Source organism: Salvelinus alpinus, chromosome 2 (genome assembly GCF_045679555.1).
Source record: "Salvelinus alpinus chromosome 2, SLU_Salpinus.1, whole genome shotgun sequence".
Classification (NCBI taxonomy): Eukaryota; Metazoa; Chordata; class Actinopteri; order Salmoniformes; family Salmonidae; genus Salvelinus; species Salvelinus alpinus.
This window is the reverse complement of record NC_092087.1, coordinates 84,086,987-84,103,141: the sequence shown is the minus strand read 5'-3', so window position 1 is coordinate 84,103,141 and position 16,155 is coordinate 84,086,987. Positions and strand designations below refer to the sequence as shown.

Sequence of the window (16,155 nt, the reverse complement as noted above, 5' to 3'; positions counted from 1 at the left end):
AAAAAACGATACTCCTGGATATTATCTTAGGTAAATCCAAAACAGGAAAACTGAAATCCTCTCGTCAGTAGAGAGGAACGACTGGAGACGCGACCACAGACTGCAGGTCGCTTCGGGAAGGCACAGGCCGTAGCTGACATAGACACCTGCTCACACGCAGCATCTGAAGAAGGCAAAAACACGACAGGGCGGAACAAGGACACAGAACAGCAAACATCAAACAAGGATCCGACAAGGACAGAAGCGGAAAACAGAGGGAGAAATAGGGACTCTAATCAGAGGGCAAAATAGGGGACAGGTGTGAAAGAGTAAATGAGGTAGTTAGGAGAATGAGGAACAGCTGGGAGCAGGAACGGAACGATAGAGAGAGAGAGCGAGAGAGGGAGAGAGGGAGGGGGAGAGAGAGGGACAGAAAGAGGGAAAGAACCTAATAAGACCAGCAGAGGGAAACGAATAGAAGGGAAGCACAGGGACAAGACATGATAATCAAAAACATGACACTCTCTTTCTCTCTGTCTCTGTCTGTCTCTCTCTCCATCTCTCCCTCATTGTCTTTATTTCTTCTTTCTTGGTCCCTCTCTCTATGTATTTTCTCTCTTTTATTTCTCTCTTTTTTATCTGTCTTCATCTCTCTCTCTCTCTCCCTCTGTCCTCATCCTCTCTCTCTCTCTCTCTCTCTCTCTCTCTCTCTCTCTCTCTCTCTCTCTCTCTCTCTCTCTCTCTCTCTCTCTCTCTCTCTCTCTCTCTCTCTCTCTCTCTCTCTCTCTCTCTCTCTCTCTCTCTCTCTCTCTCTCTCTCTCTCTCTGTCCTCATCCTCTCTCTCAGCGTCTCTCTCTCTCTCTCTCTCTCTCTCTCTCTCCTCACCCTCTCTCTCAGCGTCTCTCTCTCTCTCTCTCTCCTCATCCTCTCTCTCAGCATCTCTCTCTCTCTGCAACGTCACCGAAATACCCATGAATCAACAAGTGACGTTGAGAGTGTGTGTTCCTGTGCTCTAAAACGCCATGTCCCGAATGGCAGCCTATTCCCCGTGTACTACTGTTGATCAGAGACCCTCCCCACTCTTGCCAGGGTCAGAGGTTCCAAATCCTTTCTATAGATTCTATTTCTATGATTCTAAATCCATGGCTCTGGTACAGCCTATCACAAGGGGGAGACAATTGCAGTAAAATACAGAACACAGCGGTTAGAATGGGGACGCGGAGCTGTCCGTTTCAGCACCATATTAGAACGAGAGCCGTGGCCGGGAGAAGCGATCGGCGTCGAGCGCGCCGGTGCGTGGGGGAGAGATAACTGGAATAGGCATGGTTTGTCATGCCGGATTGTGCAGGGATATGGCCCCGAAGTGCTAAGTATTTGCAGGCTACATAAAAACACAATTATAAGCAGGTATAGACCTACAAATATTCAACACTAGTATGCGACAAGAATATTGTCGGCCTAAATTGCATAGGCCGATATTTATATTCGTTTGTATTAAGGCATGTCAATGCAAGCACATCATTATGGATGAGTGAGTGTAGCTATGACAAACTGTAACCTAGATCAGAAAACACTAAATAAATGCTTCCCCCTCCCTTTCCTCCCCTCGATACACAACACATAGTCTCACAACAACAAACACTCACAAATCCCCGTCATCACGACAAATATATAAATAAACGGCATGCCGAGCACTTTAACCCACTCAACCAACCGGTTCTCTTTCATTCCCGTCTTCACACTCTTATCCACGACAAAACCGGGCATCCTCCTCCAAGCTCTCCCCCGCCACTCCCTCCCTCCCGAAATGAAAATCGTTCAACTCTTTCCAGCAACAAGCGCACATTTCGGTGGCGCTTTTCATTGGAGACCGTGTGAAGAAAAACAATTCCCCCCAACGAGAGGGGAATCGGTGGAAACACACACCGGCAAGACGCATCGCCCCTCGTCAAAACTCATAAGACAATAAAAATAAATAAAGGAGATGGAATCAAATGTGTATGTTTTCTAAACATACAAAGGGAATAATAATAAAAAAGGTTTGACTTCAAATCTGGACCCCCCCCCCCCCCCCCCCCCCAGACCAGAAAAACCCGCACCCGTGCTATACTGCTTTGGCATATAGTGTGTGCTGTGCGTGGACCCGTGGACCTCCTCTCTGGTTGTGTCGTTTTTTTTTCATACGCCGCTTCTAACCATCACCCCCCCCCCCCCCTCCCTCTCGGCTCCACTTCCCTCTCAGGCTGCAAGAAAAAGCAAATGGGGAGATGGAAACTGACGAGGGGCGAAACATACCACCATCAAGGCATAATGTTATTTATTTAGCCTGATCTCTTTCTGCCTGCGTCTTGGACTAGCCTGCATTTTGACCATTTCATTTATTTTTTATCTTTTCGCTTTTTACATGGCGCGCGGACGGTGTATGCGGTTCGGCTCCGGGTCTGCCTGTGATATAACCACCGAGGATAATTTGGATACCGGAGCAGCAACAGCAGTCTCGTTGGTCTACCAGAGAGGCTCCAGCAGCAACAACGCCTCCGGCGCCCCCGCCATATCCTTTCCCTCTACCCGGCTCTATGACGAGTAATGGTCGGCTTGGATGGCTGGATGCGCCCTCTCTCCACAGAGCTCCAAGGTTCTGCATCGGTACCTCTCCCCCTTCTAACAGCGCTCAGTTTTCGTTGGTAACCTTCCGCATTCTCGATCCTACATATGGAAACTGAGGACCAGAATTTTAGGAAAAAGGAAACCTATAGTGGTGCTGATCTTTTTGATTTTATTCCACGACGAAGCTACTACATTTTTAGGGGGCTGGGGTTTTGCGTTGTGACTTGATTATATTCATTCATTTGGATTCGGGGCTTGAATTCGATTCTTCTCCCTCGTTTCCCCCGATGGTTGTTTATTTGATTTGATCTAAGGCAAGCCATCATGTCTGCCCCTGCCGAGTATTTCGTTATGTTGGTTTTGGGGCACCATTTGAATGCGTTCATTTGAATTGTTGTTCATTGTTTCATTTCCTCTCAGTGTCCCTCTCTACCTTCAAGTCCCCAACCCCGTCTCCCTCTCTTCCTCTCTACCTTCAAGTCCCCAACCCCGTCTCCCTCTCTTTCTCTCTCCCTCCCTCCCTGTTCTCCTCTCTTTGCCGAATAGAATAATAGGTCAAAGACAGACAGGCAAGATGCTTGACAAGACTCCATGATTCCATGTGAATTTGACCAGGCAGGTTAGAATAACGTTGTCAGAAAATTGTCAGTAGATTTTCGGTAGGCCTATTCTAATTGGTCGGAAGCCTTTTTAGATTGTGGATCAGAGGGTTTAGGAAATCAGTAGGGTCTACCATTAGACCTAACCCCCAGCCTCCTCCTAATCCCATTGGCCGTTCAATCTGAACTCCCTGTGTGTGAGTGTGTGTGAGAACGTGTGTGAGTGTGTGTGAGAGAGTGTGAGTACGTGTGTGAGTGTGTGTGAGAGAGTGTGAGTGAGTGTGTTTGTGTGAGTGTGGGTTCTGTGCTGGACCGGTCCCCTACACATGCCCCTTATCGCACACTTTCCAGATAGAAGTCGTGTAACACGTGTGACATCACTAGTGAGAGGACAGAGAGGATAAATGTCAATGCTACTAGTAGGTTAGCTGTTTTCGGCAGGTAGTTGGTAGCTTTCCATCTACTCTGGTTAGGGTCTGTAGCCCTACTCCAAACCAGTAGGCCTCTGCTGTTTGGCCAGCCTATCACATTTGTTTGTAGAGGCTGCTAGGCCTATCACGTTTGTTCATAGAGGCTGTTTGGCCTATCACGTTCGTCCTTAGAGGGCCCAAACAAACACCAACTTCCTTCCATCACCTAATTTCTCACCTGTGTCAGTTCCCCCGCCCGAAAACCAACCATACGATTCCCCCCGAGCTCCCCTGCCTCCCCCCCCGACACCCCCCCACCTCGGGCCCGTGGAAACCACCCCCCACACCACCAGGGCCCATTTCCCGCCTCTGCCTCCACCCCGTGGTCTCACAAGCTGACCAACATTTACTTCCTGTTCGTCAAGAGGAAAGGGGGTTCCCCTTTCATGGAATGCGGCAACATGGGCGTGTTTGACCGCGGAGTTCAGATGCTGCTGACCACGGTCGGTGCGTTCGCCGCCTTCAGCCTCATGACCATCGCCGTGGGGACGGATTACTGGTTGTACTCCCGAGGGACGTGCAAATCCAAGAGCAACAACGAGAACGAGACCGTGAAGAAGAACGAGGAGGTGATGACACACTCCGGCCTGTGGCGGACCTGCTGCCTGGAAGGTAAGATCAAGATCAATAGGCTGAGGCCTGGTCTAAGATCAGTTCCTGTAAACCCTGGATCAGTAATTGTAGCCCTCTTCAGTTCAAGTACAAATCTTGGATCAGGTTAACAGTGTAGTTTGGAAGTGTAGCCTGGTCTAGAATCAGTTCCTGTAGGTACCTGCAGGCCTTGTTTGTCTCTGCAGTTGTCTTAAGGCTTAAGGTCTGGTCTAGGATCAGTACGGTCCACCCAGAAGCACTGGATCAGTTAACAGCTTACTCTCTGCTGCCTGGAAGGTCAGCTAAGGCCTGGTCTAGGCAATAGTTGTAGTGACCTGTCTCTGCAACTGTCTCTGCAGTTGTCTTAAGGCCTGTTCTAGGATCAGTACGATCATCCACCCCAAAACACTGGATTAGTAATATGTAGGTCTCTTCAGATTGAAGCTCACCTGCGCTGCATGGGAGGCAATGCCTGTCTGATGTAGGATCAGTTTGAAGCATAGCTGGGTTGCTTGGAGAGTAAGGCTTGGTCTAGGATCAGTTTGAAGCATAGCTGGGTTGCTTGGAGAGTAAGGCTTGGTCTAGGATCAGTTTGAAGCATAGCGGGGTTGCTTGGAGAGTAAGGCTTGGTCTAGGATCAGTTTGAAGCATAGCTGGGTTGCTTGGAGAGTAAGGCTTGGTCTAGGATCTGTTTGAAGCATAGCTGGGTTGCTTGGAGAGTAAGGCTTGGTCTAGGATCAGGCGTACGGTTGACCCTGGATCAGTAAAAGCCTTTTCTGTATTTAGGTACAGATTATCTGCATCCCAAACGGCACCCTATTCCCTATTATAGTGCACTAATTTCCTACTTTTGACCAGGGCCCATATAGTGCACTGTAAGGAAATCGGGTGCGATTTGGAATGCAGGCGTAGTCTAAGATCTGATTCGTTCCTGGTCCTCAGTGTATATCTTCTGACTGTGACATCACATCCTCCCATGTGGTGTGTGTGTGTGTGTGTGTGTGTGTGTGTGTGTGTGTGTGTGTGTGTGTGTGTGTGTGTGTGTGTGTGTGTGTGTGTGTGTGTGTGTGTGTGTGTGTGTGTGTGTGTGTGTGTGTGTGTGTGTGTGTGTGTGTATGTGACTGTGTGAGTGTGTATGGGTGTGTGAGTGTGTATGTGTATGTGTGAGTGTGTATGGGTGTGTGTGTGTGTGAGTGTGTGTGTGTGTGTGAGTGTGTATGGGTGTGTGTGTCCTGTGGAGTGTGTTCAGAGCTCAGCCTGCGCTGCATGGGCCTAATCTGATTGCTGCGTTGTTTACATGTAGATTGGCCTTTTACTCATCACAGTAGAGGGCTGTGTAGCTGTGTGTGTGTGTGTGTGTGTGTGTGTGTGTGTGTGTGTGTGTGTGTGTGTGTGTGTGTGTGTGTGTGTGTGTGTGTGTGTGTGTGTGTGTCAGACTCAGTACTGTTCTCCTGTGAATGTGTCTGATGTAGAACATTGCTAATCAAACACTCTGCTCCAGCAGCTTCACTCTTCACATACACACACACACACACACACACACACACACACACACACACACACACACACACACACACACACACACACACACACACACACACACACACACACACACACACACACACACACACACACACACACACACACACACACACACACACACACACACACACACACACACACAGCTATGTCTTACTATACTTGTGAATACTTTTTGGGGACCATCAATTGATTCCCATTCAAAACCCTGACCCTTACCCTAACCTTAACCCCTAACCCTAAGGCCTAACCCTAATCCTGACCCCTAAACCTAACTCTAACTCTAATTTTAACCTTAACCCTAAACTAACCCCTAAGCCTAAAGTAGCTCTTTTACAAGTGAGGACTGGCAAAATGTCCTCACTTCTCTGAATTTTTGTTGGTTTAGTATTCTTGTGAGGATTTTCTGGTACTCACAAGTATAGTAAAATGTGTACACACACACACACACACACACACACACACACACACACACACACACACACACACACACACACACACACACACACACACACACACACACACACACACACACACACACACACACACACACACACACACACACATTGGCATCATGTCCCAATATAGAAGCTCATATGTATTTCATGTGTTTCTAATGCTGCCTGCCTGTTGTCCACATTCATATTTTGATTGTTGTGTATGATCTCTTTTCGAACTCTCGGCACATGCTGAGCGGCCTGTTAAGTCATTACGTAATTGGCTGTCTGAGGCCGAGAGAGAGAAAGTGAGTGAAAGAGAGAGGAAGGGAGAGAGAGAGAAAGAAAGTGAGTGAGTGAAAGAGAGAAAAAGGGAGAGAGAGAGAGAGAGAGAAGGAAAGTGAGTGAAAGAGAGAGAAAGGGAGAGAGAGACAGAAGGAAAGTGAGTGAAAGAGAGAGATAAGGAAAGTGAGTGAAAGAGAGAGAAAGGGAGAGAGAGAGAAGGAAAGTGAGTGAAAGAGAGAGAAAGGGAGAGGGAGAAAGAAAGTGAGTGAAAGAGAGAGAGAAAGGGAGAGAGAGAGAGATTCAGTGAGTGAGTGAAAGAGAAAACGAGGGAGGGAGGGAGGGAGGGAGGGAGGGAGGGAGGGAGGGAGGGAGGGAGAGAGAGAGAGAGAGAGAGAGAGAGAGAGAGAGAGGGAGGGAGGGAAGGAAGGAAGGAAGGAGGGAGGGGAGAAGTGAGGAGGAGGGAGGAGAGAGAAGGGGAGAGAGAGAAAGGGAGAGAGAGACCAACGTCTAACTTTGACCCAGTTGCCCGGGGGCAATTTCAATCCCAGAAGGCCGTGCTTCTCTCTCACAGACGTCACACACAGTAACTGTAACATCCAGCCACTCCTAGGTTGCATCCCAATGGCACTCTATTCCCTACATAGTTCCCTATGGGCCCTGGTCAAAAGTAGTATACTAAATAGGGAATAGGGTGCAATTTGGGATGCAGATAATAATATGTCACAGCCAGCCTGCCAGCAGCCCATGGCCTGAAATGGAAGTTGTATTGGACTTCCCATTCTTTATGTAATCATTCCCTGATAGAATTCCAGATTTTCCTTAATATAATACATTTGCTGATTTTCCTGCTCAGGATGTGTGTGAGTGTGTGTGTGTACCACAGGAGGCTGTTGAGGGGAGGACGGCTCATAATAATGCCTGAAATGGAGCAAATGGAATGGCATCAAACACCTGGAAACCATGGAAACCATGTGTTTGATGTATTTGATACCATTCCACTAATTCCGCTCCAACCATTATCACGAGCCCATCCTCCCCAATTAAGATGCCACCAACTTCCTGGTGTGTGTGTGTGTGTGTGTGTGTGTGTGTGTGTGTGTGTGTGTGTGTGTGTGTGTGTGTGTGTGTGTGTGTGTGTGTGTGTGTGTGTGTGTGTGTGTGTGTGTGTGTGTGTGTGTGTGTGTGTGTGTGTGTGTGTGTGTGTGTGTGTGTGTGTGTGTGTGTGTGTGTGTGTGTGTGTGTGAGAATGTGGTTGGGATACAACCCAGGTGGTCGGGGACCAGGGGTTGACCTCTTTATGTTGTTATTTGCCTCTGGGGTCAAAGCCATTTCAATACTAATGTGACACCCGTCCCACCGTGCAAAACACTGTTTGAATCAATGCTGTTTCCACATCACTTCAACCAAAGAAAATCAATGCGATGGCGTTGAATCAACGTGAAAAACTGATTGGATTTGAAAAAAGTTATCAACAGAAGGGCATTTCGTATTCTTTGTCACACAACGTTTAACCTAAATACAATGACATGATGACATTTGTTGTTGATTTCATGTTGAATTCACTTTTAGTTGACAAATCAACCAAATGTAAATCAAAACTAGACGATGAACTGGCGTCTGCCCAATGGGGTGTCTGTGTGTGTGTGAGCCAGACAGAGTGATTCGATGGCTGGTCTGGTGAAATGGTGGGGTGTTATTGGTAATGAGACACAATGGGTAGGTAGGTGGGGGTGTGTGTGTGTGTTGGGTGGGGGCTCAGTTGGGTCCTGCGTGGTTCAGTTGGTAGAGCATGGCTCTTGCAATGCCAGGGTTGAGGTTTCAATTACCACAGGGGACCAGTATGAAAAAGTACTAAAACGTATTCACTCACTACTGTAAGTCACTCTGGATAAGAGCGTCTGCTAAATGACTCAAAACATTTTTTTCAAACATTTGTTGGCCAACCTCGCCCATTCAGTGCTGACCCCCACAATGTGAAAATGCCACATGCCACAGTATCGATTGATGGATTACGTTGGTGGTTTGATGTGGGTGTTCAATCATGTTCCAACACAGTGTGTCTGTGCATAAGCCTGTGTGTGTGTGTGTGTGTGTGTGTGTGTGTGTGTGTGTGTGTGTGTGTGTGTGTGTGTGTGTGTGTGTGTGTGTGTGTGTGTGTGTGTGTGTGTGTGTGTGTGTGTGTGTGTGTGTGTGTGTGTGTGTGTGTGTATGAATGTGTGGGTTGAAGTCTGACAGAGTCCTTTGACTACACTGTGACGTCAGACACTCTTCCACTCACTCCCTCTTTCTCTTTCTGCCCCTCTCCCAGTCTGTATTGTCATGACCTGTCAGAGAACTGCTTACCACAGTAGATCATTCATCCTTTCTCTTTCTGCCCCTCTCCCAGTCTGTGTTGTCATGACCTGTCAGAGAACTGCTTACCACAGTAGATCATTCATCCTTTCTCTTTCTGCCCCTCTCCCAGTCTGTGTTGTCATGACCTGTCAGAGAACTGCTTACCACAGTAGATCATTCATCCTTTCTCTTTCTGCCCCTCTCCCGGTCTGTATTGTCATGACCTGTCAGAGAACTGCTTACCACAGTAGATCATTCATCCTTTCTCTTTCTGCCCCTCTCCCAGTCTGTGTTGTCATGACCTGTCAGAGAACTGCTTACCACAGTAGATCATTCATCCTTTCTCTTTCTGCCCCTCTCCCAGTCTGTATTGTCATGACCTGTCAGAGAACTGCTTACCACAGTAGATCATTCATCCTTTCTCCCATGCGATACACTAACTACACAGATCCTCCACAGGTCCACAGCAGCTATCTCTATTGCCTTGCAATGAGGTGGTGATAGCCCACCACAATACGCAGAAGAAGTGGTTACGCATGGATGCTGGTCATATGTATTTAAGATGGTAAAATATAAACAAAACTGGAGACGCCTCGTCATTTTTGTAGACAGGTTGTTATTGACACGGCAACTAACAAAATGGTGTAGAAGCGATTGTTAACTCACTGTGAACAATTTTAGCTGACTAGCTAAATGTCTTGGCTAACTGAGGCAAAACAATTAACTTATTTGCCATTAATTAGCCAACACAAATCTCATTGCTAGCAATCCCGACAGTGTCCCCAAAACGTCAACGTGTCTCCAGCAATGTTACTCTTTGACATTCTATGACGTCTCCACTTTCTAAGCATATAGGTACCTTTAGCCTTATAGCCAGCTAGCCACTTTATATCCATGGCCCTAGCCTGCTACAGTTGCTAACTTTAGCCTAAGCTTGCTAGCTATGTCCATCGCCCTAGCCTTATACAGTAGTTATCTTTAACCTTACCCTGCTAGCTATGTCCATGGCCCTAGCCTGCTACATTAGCTACCTTTAGCCTTATAGCCAGCTAGCTACCTTCATGGGTTCCTAGTCCTAGCCTTCTAGCCTTCAATAGGAGCTACTAGCTACCTACAGTACATCCATGGCCATAGCCTGTTACAGTAGTTACTTGCTAGCTATGTCCGTGGTCATAGCCTGTAAGGCCATCAGACTGTTGAACAGCCATCACTAGCACAGAGAGGCTGCTGCCTACATACAAACTTGAAATCATTGGCCACTTTAATAAATGGAACCCTTTAATAAATGGAACACTTTAATAAATGGAACACTAGTCACTTTAATAATTTAACTGTAATAATGTTTACATATCTTTCAATATTCATCTCATATGTATATACTGTATTCTATACTATCTATTGCATCTTACCTATGCTGCTCTGACATTGCTCATCCATATATTTATATATTATTATTCCATTCCTTACTTAGATTTGTGTGTATTAGGTATTTGTCGTGGAATTGTTAGATATTACTTGTTAGATATTGCTGCAGAACTAGAAGCATGTATATGTGACCAATAACACTTGATTTGATTTGGATTTGATTCATAGCAATTACTATGAATTACTAGCTAGCCTTATACAGTAGCTACTAGCTAGCTACGTCCGTGGCCATAGCCTATTACAGTAGCAACTAGCTACCTATATCCATGGCCATAGCCTGTTACAGTAGCAACTAGCTGCCTACATCCGTGGCCATAGTCTGTTACAGTAGCTACTAGCTAGCTACTTCCATGGCCATAGTCTGTTACAGTAGCTACTAGCTACCTATATCCATGGCCATAGCCTGTTACAGTAGCTACTAGCTACCGACATCCATGGCCATAGCCTGTTACAGTAGCTACTAGCTAGCTACTTCCATGGCCATAGCCTGTTACAGTAGCAACTAGCTACCTATATCGATGGCCATAGTCTGTTACAGTAGCTACTAGCTACCGACATCCATGGCCACAGCCTGTTACAGTAGCTACTAGCTACCGACATCCATGGCCATAGCCTGTTACAGTAGCTACTAGCTAGCTACTTCCATGGCCATAGTCTGTTACAGTAGCTACTAGCTACCGACATCCATGGCCACAGCCTGTTACAGTAGCTACTAGCTACCGACATCCATGGCCATAGCCTGTTACAGTAGCTACTAAATACCTACCTCTATGGCCATAGCCTGTTATAGAAGCTAGGCTACCAGCTAGCTATATATCTCCATGACCATAGTCTTGCAGTGAAGCGGAGTGAGCAGTGAAGCAAAGAATCCTGTCACTTTCCCTAAGGCAGCCTGGGCTATCTTTAATAACACACAGCACAGCAGGCCTATACAGTACCTTCAGAAAGTATTCACACCCCTTGACTTTTTCCACATTTTATGGTGTTACAGCCTGGATTTAAAATAGATTATATTGAGATTGTCTGTCACTAGCCTACACACAATACACCATCATGTAAAAGTGGAATTATGCTTTTAGAAATAAGTGTTGAACCCATTTGTTGTGGCCTAAATAAGTTCAGGAGTAAAAATGTGCTTAACAAGTGTACAATAATAGCGTTTCACATCATTCTTGAATGACTACCAGGTGGGAGGGCTGCCGTTTTACGAGCTCCTAACCATGTTGTGTGTTTTGTGTGTTTTGTGTGTTGTGTGTGTTTTGTGTGTTGTGTGTGTTTTGTGTGTTTTGTGTGTTTTGTGGCATTGTTTGTAAGTTATTTTGTACAAAATGTTGATGCTACCGTCTCTTATGACCAAAAAGAGCATCTGGATATCAGAACAACAATTACTCACCCCGCGAACTGGACAATTTTTTTTTAAATTTAATGAGTCAGACGCAAAAGATGTAATGTTGCTCCCAGACAAGGCCCAAATCCCTGTCATTCACATGAAGAAAATAAGGAAATACAGAGGGCGGAGATCAGGGTGCCTTCGTCAATGAGTGGGTAACCCGCCTCTACCATCCGTTCTATTAGCCAACATGCAATCACTGGAGAATAAACTGGATGAGCTCCGTTCGAGACTATCCTACCAACGAGACATGAAAAACTGTAATATCTTATGTTTCACCGAGTCGTGGCTGAACGATAACACGGATAATATACAGTTGGCTGGGTTTTCCGTGCAACGGCAGGACAGAACAGCTACGTCCGGTAAAACGAGGGGTGGGGGTGTGTGTCTATTTGTCAATAACAGCTGGTGCGCAATGTCTATTATTAAAGTAGTCTTGAGGTGTTGCTCGCCTGAGGTAGTCTTTGAATGAAGAGATTGAGATAAAACTGTCCAGTTTGAGTGTTTGTTGCAGCTCATTCCAGTCGCTAGCTGTAGCGAACTGAAAAGATGAGCGACCCAGGGATGTGTGTGCTTTGGGGACCTTTAACAGAATGTGACTGGCAGAACGGGTGTTGTATGTGGAGGATGAGGGCTGCAGTAGATATCTCAGATAGGGGGGAGTGAGGCCTAAGAGGGTTTTATAAATAAGCATCAACTAGTGGGTCTTGCGACGAGTATACAGAGTTGACCAGTTTACTGAGGAGTATAGAGTGCAGTGATGTGTACTATAAGGAGCAAATCTGATGGCCGAATGGTAAAGAACATCTAGGTGATCGAGAGCACCCTTAACTGCAGATCTATAAATTATGTCTCCGTAATCCAGCATGGGTAGGATGGTCATCTGAATAAGGGTTATTTTGATAGCTGGGGTGAAAGAGGAGCGATTACGATAGAGGAAACCAAGTCTAGATTTAACTTTAGCCTGCAACTTTGATATGTGCTGAGAGAAGGACAGTGTACCATCTAGCCATACTCCCAAGTACTTGTATGAGGTGACTACCTCAAGCTCTAAACCTCCAGAGGTAGTAATCACACCTGTGGGGAGCGTCATACCCAAGAAGACACAAGGCTGTAATCGCTGCCAAAGATGCTTCAACAAGGTACTGAGTAAAGGGTCTGAATACTTATGTAAATGTGATATTTTCATATTTTATTTTTAATAAATTTGCAAGAAATTCTAAAAACCTGTTTTTGCTTTGTCATTATGGTGTATTGTGTGTAGATTGATGACGGAAAAATCTATTTAATCAATTTTAGAATAAGGCTGCAACGTAACAAAATGTGGAAAAAGTGAAGCGGTCTGAATACTTTCCCGAATGCACTGTAACTTCCTGCAGTACACTCGACTAACCAAGACAATCTAGCTTTACCATAGGCCTAAATACACACACTGGAACACATCTGACCTTATCTTACAGGATACCAATGAATCCAGAACGTTTCACATGAATCTAGAATCTGCATCTAGAATCTTCCACATTAATCTAGAATTTGAATCTTCCACATGCATCTATAATCTGTATGTAGAATCTGTTTATCTTCACAATTACACAATTAATAAGAAATTACTGCAAGTCTATTTTTAAGCAGGCCAGTCTTGACGTGCGTGTGTGTGTGTGTGTTTCTCAGTGTTTGAGTGCATTAACGGAATGACATTAATTATGCTAATATGCAGAAGAGCTATTGACATCGTGTTATTGTTATCAGCAACATCATCACCATCATCATCAGCAGCATCATCACCATCATCATCATCAGCATCATCAGTACCATTAGTATTGTTGTACAGCCTCTTCATCTTTCAGGGAGTATTGGCCTCTTCATAGAGAGCTTCCTCAGGCTCAGAAACAGCACAATTCATCCCCCAGTTTTGGGTCTTATCCCCATCATATTGCATGGTTGTTTTGGGGTCTCAATCAAAAACACCCCAGATCTGGTTACATAGAGTTGGATAGAGGGCACACTTGTTCCAAAGCCTGTTCAAGCATAGCAAGGAGAGGAGCTCTCTAGTACATTTCTATGGAGAGCTGGCATCTTTACAGGCTTGCTATAGGACCACTCATCATCAACAAATTAATCTGTGAGCCAACATGAATGCATTATCATACATTACATTAAAACACGTGTGCGCACACACGCACTCACACACACATACACTGATACATTCCATTAAACCAACACTGCAGCCATTGGGTTGAGTGATAGTCACAACTCAGTCGACATATCAGGACCACCACCTATCTATACCCCATTCTACTATGGTTGCATTACAAATGGCACCCTATTCCCTAATTTCTTTACCAGAGTCCTATGGACCCTTGTCAAAAGTAGTGCACTATATAGGTAATAGGGTGTTATTTGGGACACACTTACCTCTCACACCCTCCAGTGTCCCCTTTATAACCACGTCCCCCCTATGCCAACTCACATTTGAACAAGTCTGATCCAGTTGGATCCAGTTCAGCTGTCCGGTCTGGAGTGATGGCCCCATACAGCCCCATGTGTCCAGCTGTGGAGAATTGCCCTGGAGCTCCAGGCTGTCAGGCTCCCTCCTGATAGATCCTGGCCCAGGATGGGCTCTCTGTCCTGGGCATGGGTGCACTACCTACTTCCATGGCCATAGCCTGATACAGTAGTTACTAGCTATCGATATCCATGGTCATAGCGTGTTACAGTAGTTGCATACTAGCTAGCTACGTCCATGGCCATAGCCTGTTACAGTAGCTAATAGCTAGCTGCCTCCATGACCATAGTCTTGCAGTGAAGCACAGAATCCTGTCACTTACCCTGAGGCAGCCTGGACTATCTTTAATAACACACAGCACAGCAGGCCTATATGTATATATCTACCTACAGCACCCTAGACTAACCCAGGCCAGTTAGCTTCACTATAAGTCCAAATACACACCAGTGGAGGCTGCTGAGAGGAGGATGGCTCATAGTAAAGTCTGGAACGGCGCAAATGGAATGGCCTAAAACACGTGGAAACCATGTGATGTATTTGATCCCATTCCACTTATTCCGCTCCAGCCATCACCACGAGCCCATCCTCCCCAATTAAGGTGCCACTAACCACCTGTGATACACACACTGGAACACATCAGGCCTTATCTTACAGGATTTCCCTGAAACCAGAATGTTCCACATGAATCTAGAATCTGTATCTAGAATCTTCCACATTCACCTAGCATCTCTATCTTCACCATGTTACTGCTGTTAATGAGCCTGTACTTATAATGGAAGTACAGCACTGTTTATCTTCACGATGTAAGAAATGACTGCAAGTCTATTTTTACAGAGGCCATTCTTGACGTGTATGTGTGTGTGTGTGTGTGTGTGTGTGTATGTGTGACGCATCCTGAGCGACGTCTCGGTGTTTGAGTGCATTACCGGAATGACATGAATTATGCTAATAGGCAGAAGAGCTATTTTGCCTAACAAAGGCAAAACACAGGAACTAGGAATTTGGTCAAAAATCTTTGATCTGTTGTAATGGCCAGTTATATTATCTGATTAATGTGGTATTTAGTTTCCTGACACAGGAACAAGCCAGTTGATCAGAATATATCATGTAGTATAAGAAATGTGCCTTTGTAGCGCAGTATTGGCATTGTTAGCGCTGCAGTTATGATGATCAGAAACATCATCACCATCATCATCATCAGCACCGTTACTATTTTTACAGCGCTCTTCATCTCACAGGAAGTTTTGGCCTCTGTATAGAGCTTCCATAGGCTCAGGAACAGCACAAATCACCCCCCAGTTTTGGTTCTTATCCTAATCACATTGCAGGTTTTTTAGGAGTCTCAATCGAAAACTGCCCAGATATGCTGGTTAAGGCCATCTCTACATAGAGTTGGATAGACGGCACACTTGGCCCAAAGTCCGAAAGAAGCTACCATTGCAAAGATAGGAGAGGAGCTCTCTAGTACATCTCTATGGAGAGCTGCCAACTTTACAGGCTTGCAATAGGACCCTTCATCCATCAACAAATTAATTTGTGAACCAATCTGAAGGCATTAATGCACACACACACACACACACACACACACACACACACACACACACACACACACACACACACACACACACACACACACACACACACACACACACACACACACACACACACACACACACACACACACACACACACACACACACGCACACACAGACACATACACACACACACACACACACACACACTGATACATTCCATTAAACCACCACTGCAGTGGTTGGGTTGAGTGATAGTCACAACTCAGTGGACAGATCAGGACGACCCCCCATCTGTACCTCATTCTACTGTGATTGCATCACAAATGGCACCATATTCCTTCCATAGTGCACTACTTTTTACCAGAGTTCTATGGGCCCTAGTCAAATGTAGTGCCCTATTTAGGGAATATGGTGCTATTTGGGACACAGATACCTCTCACACCCTCCAGTGTCCACTT

The 16,155-nt window shown here is 45.7% G+C and overlaps 1 protein-coding gene across 1 annotated transcript in view; it reads left to right on the top strand.

The window, feature by feature from the left end:
* The first annotated feature begins 2,115 nt into the window (after positions 1 to 2,115).
* The window catches only part of LOC139544641 (voltage-dependent calcium channel gamma-2 subunit-like), a 223,466-nt gene continuing 209,426 nt past the window's right edge, over positions 2,116 to 16,155 (top strand). The window contains exon 1 of the mRNA XM_071351955.1: positions 2,116 to 4,267. Coding sequence (XP_071208056.1) covers positions 4,042 to 4,267 — 226 coding nt within the window. The 5' untranslated portion in view covers positions 2,116 to 4,041. The remainder of the gene's footprint in view (positions 4,268 to 16,155) is intronic.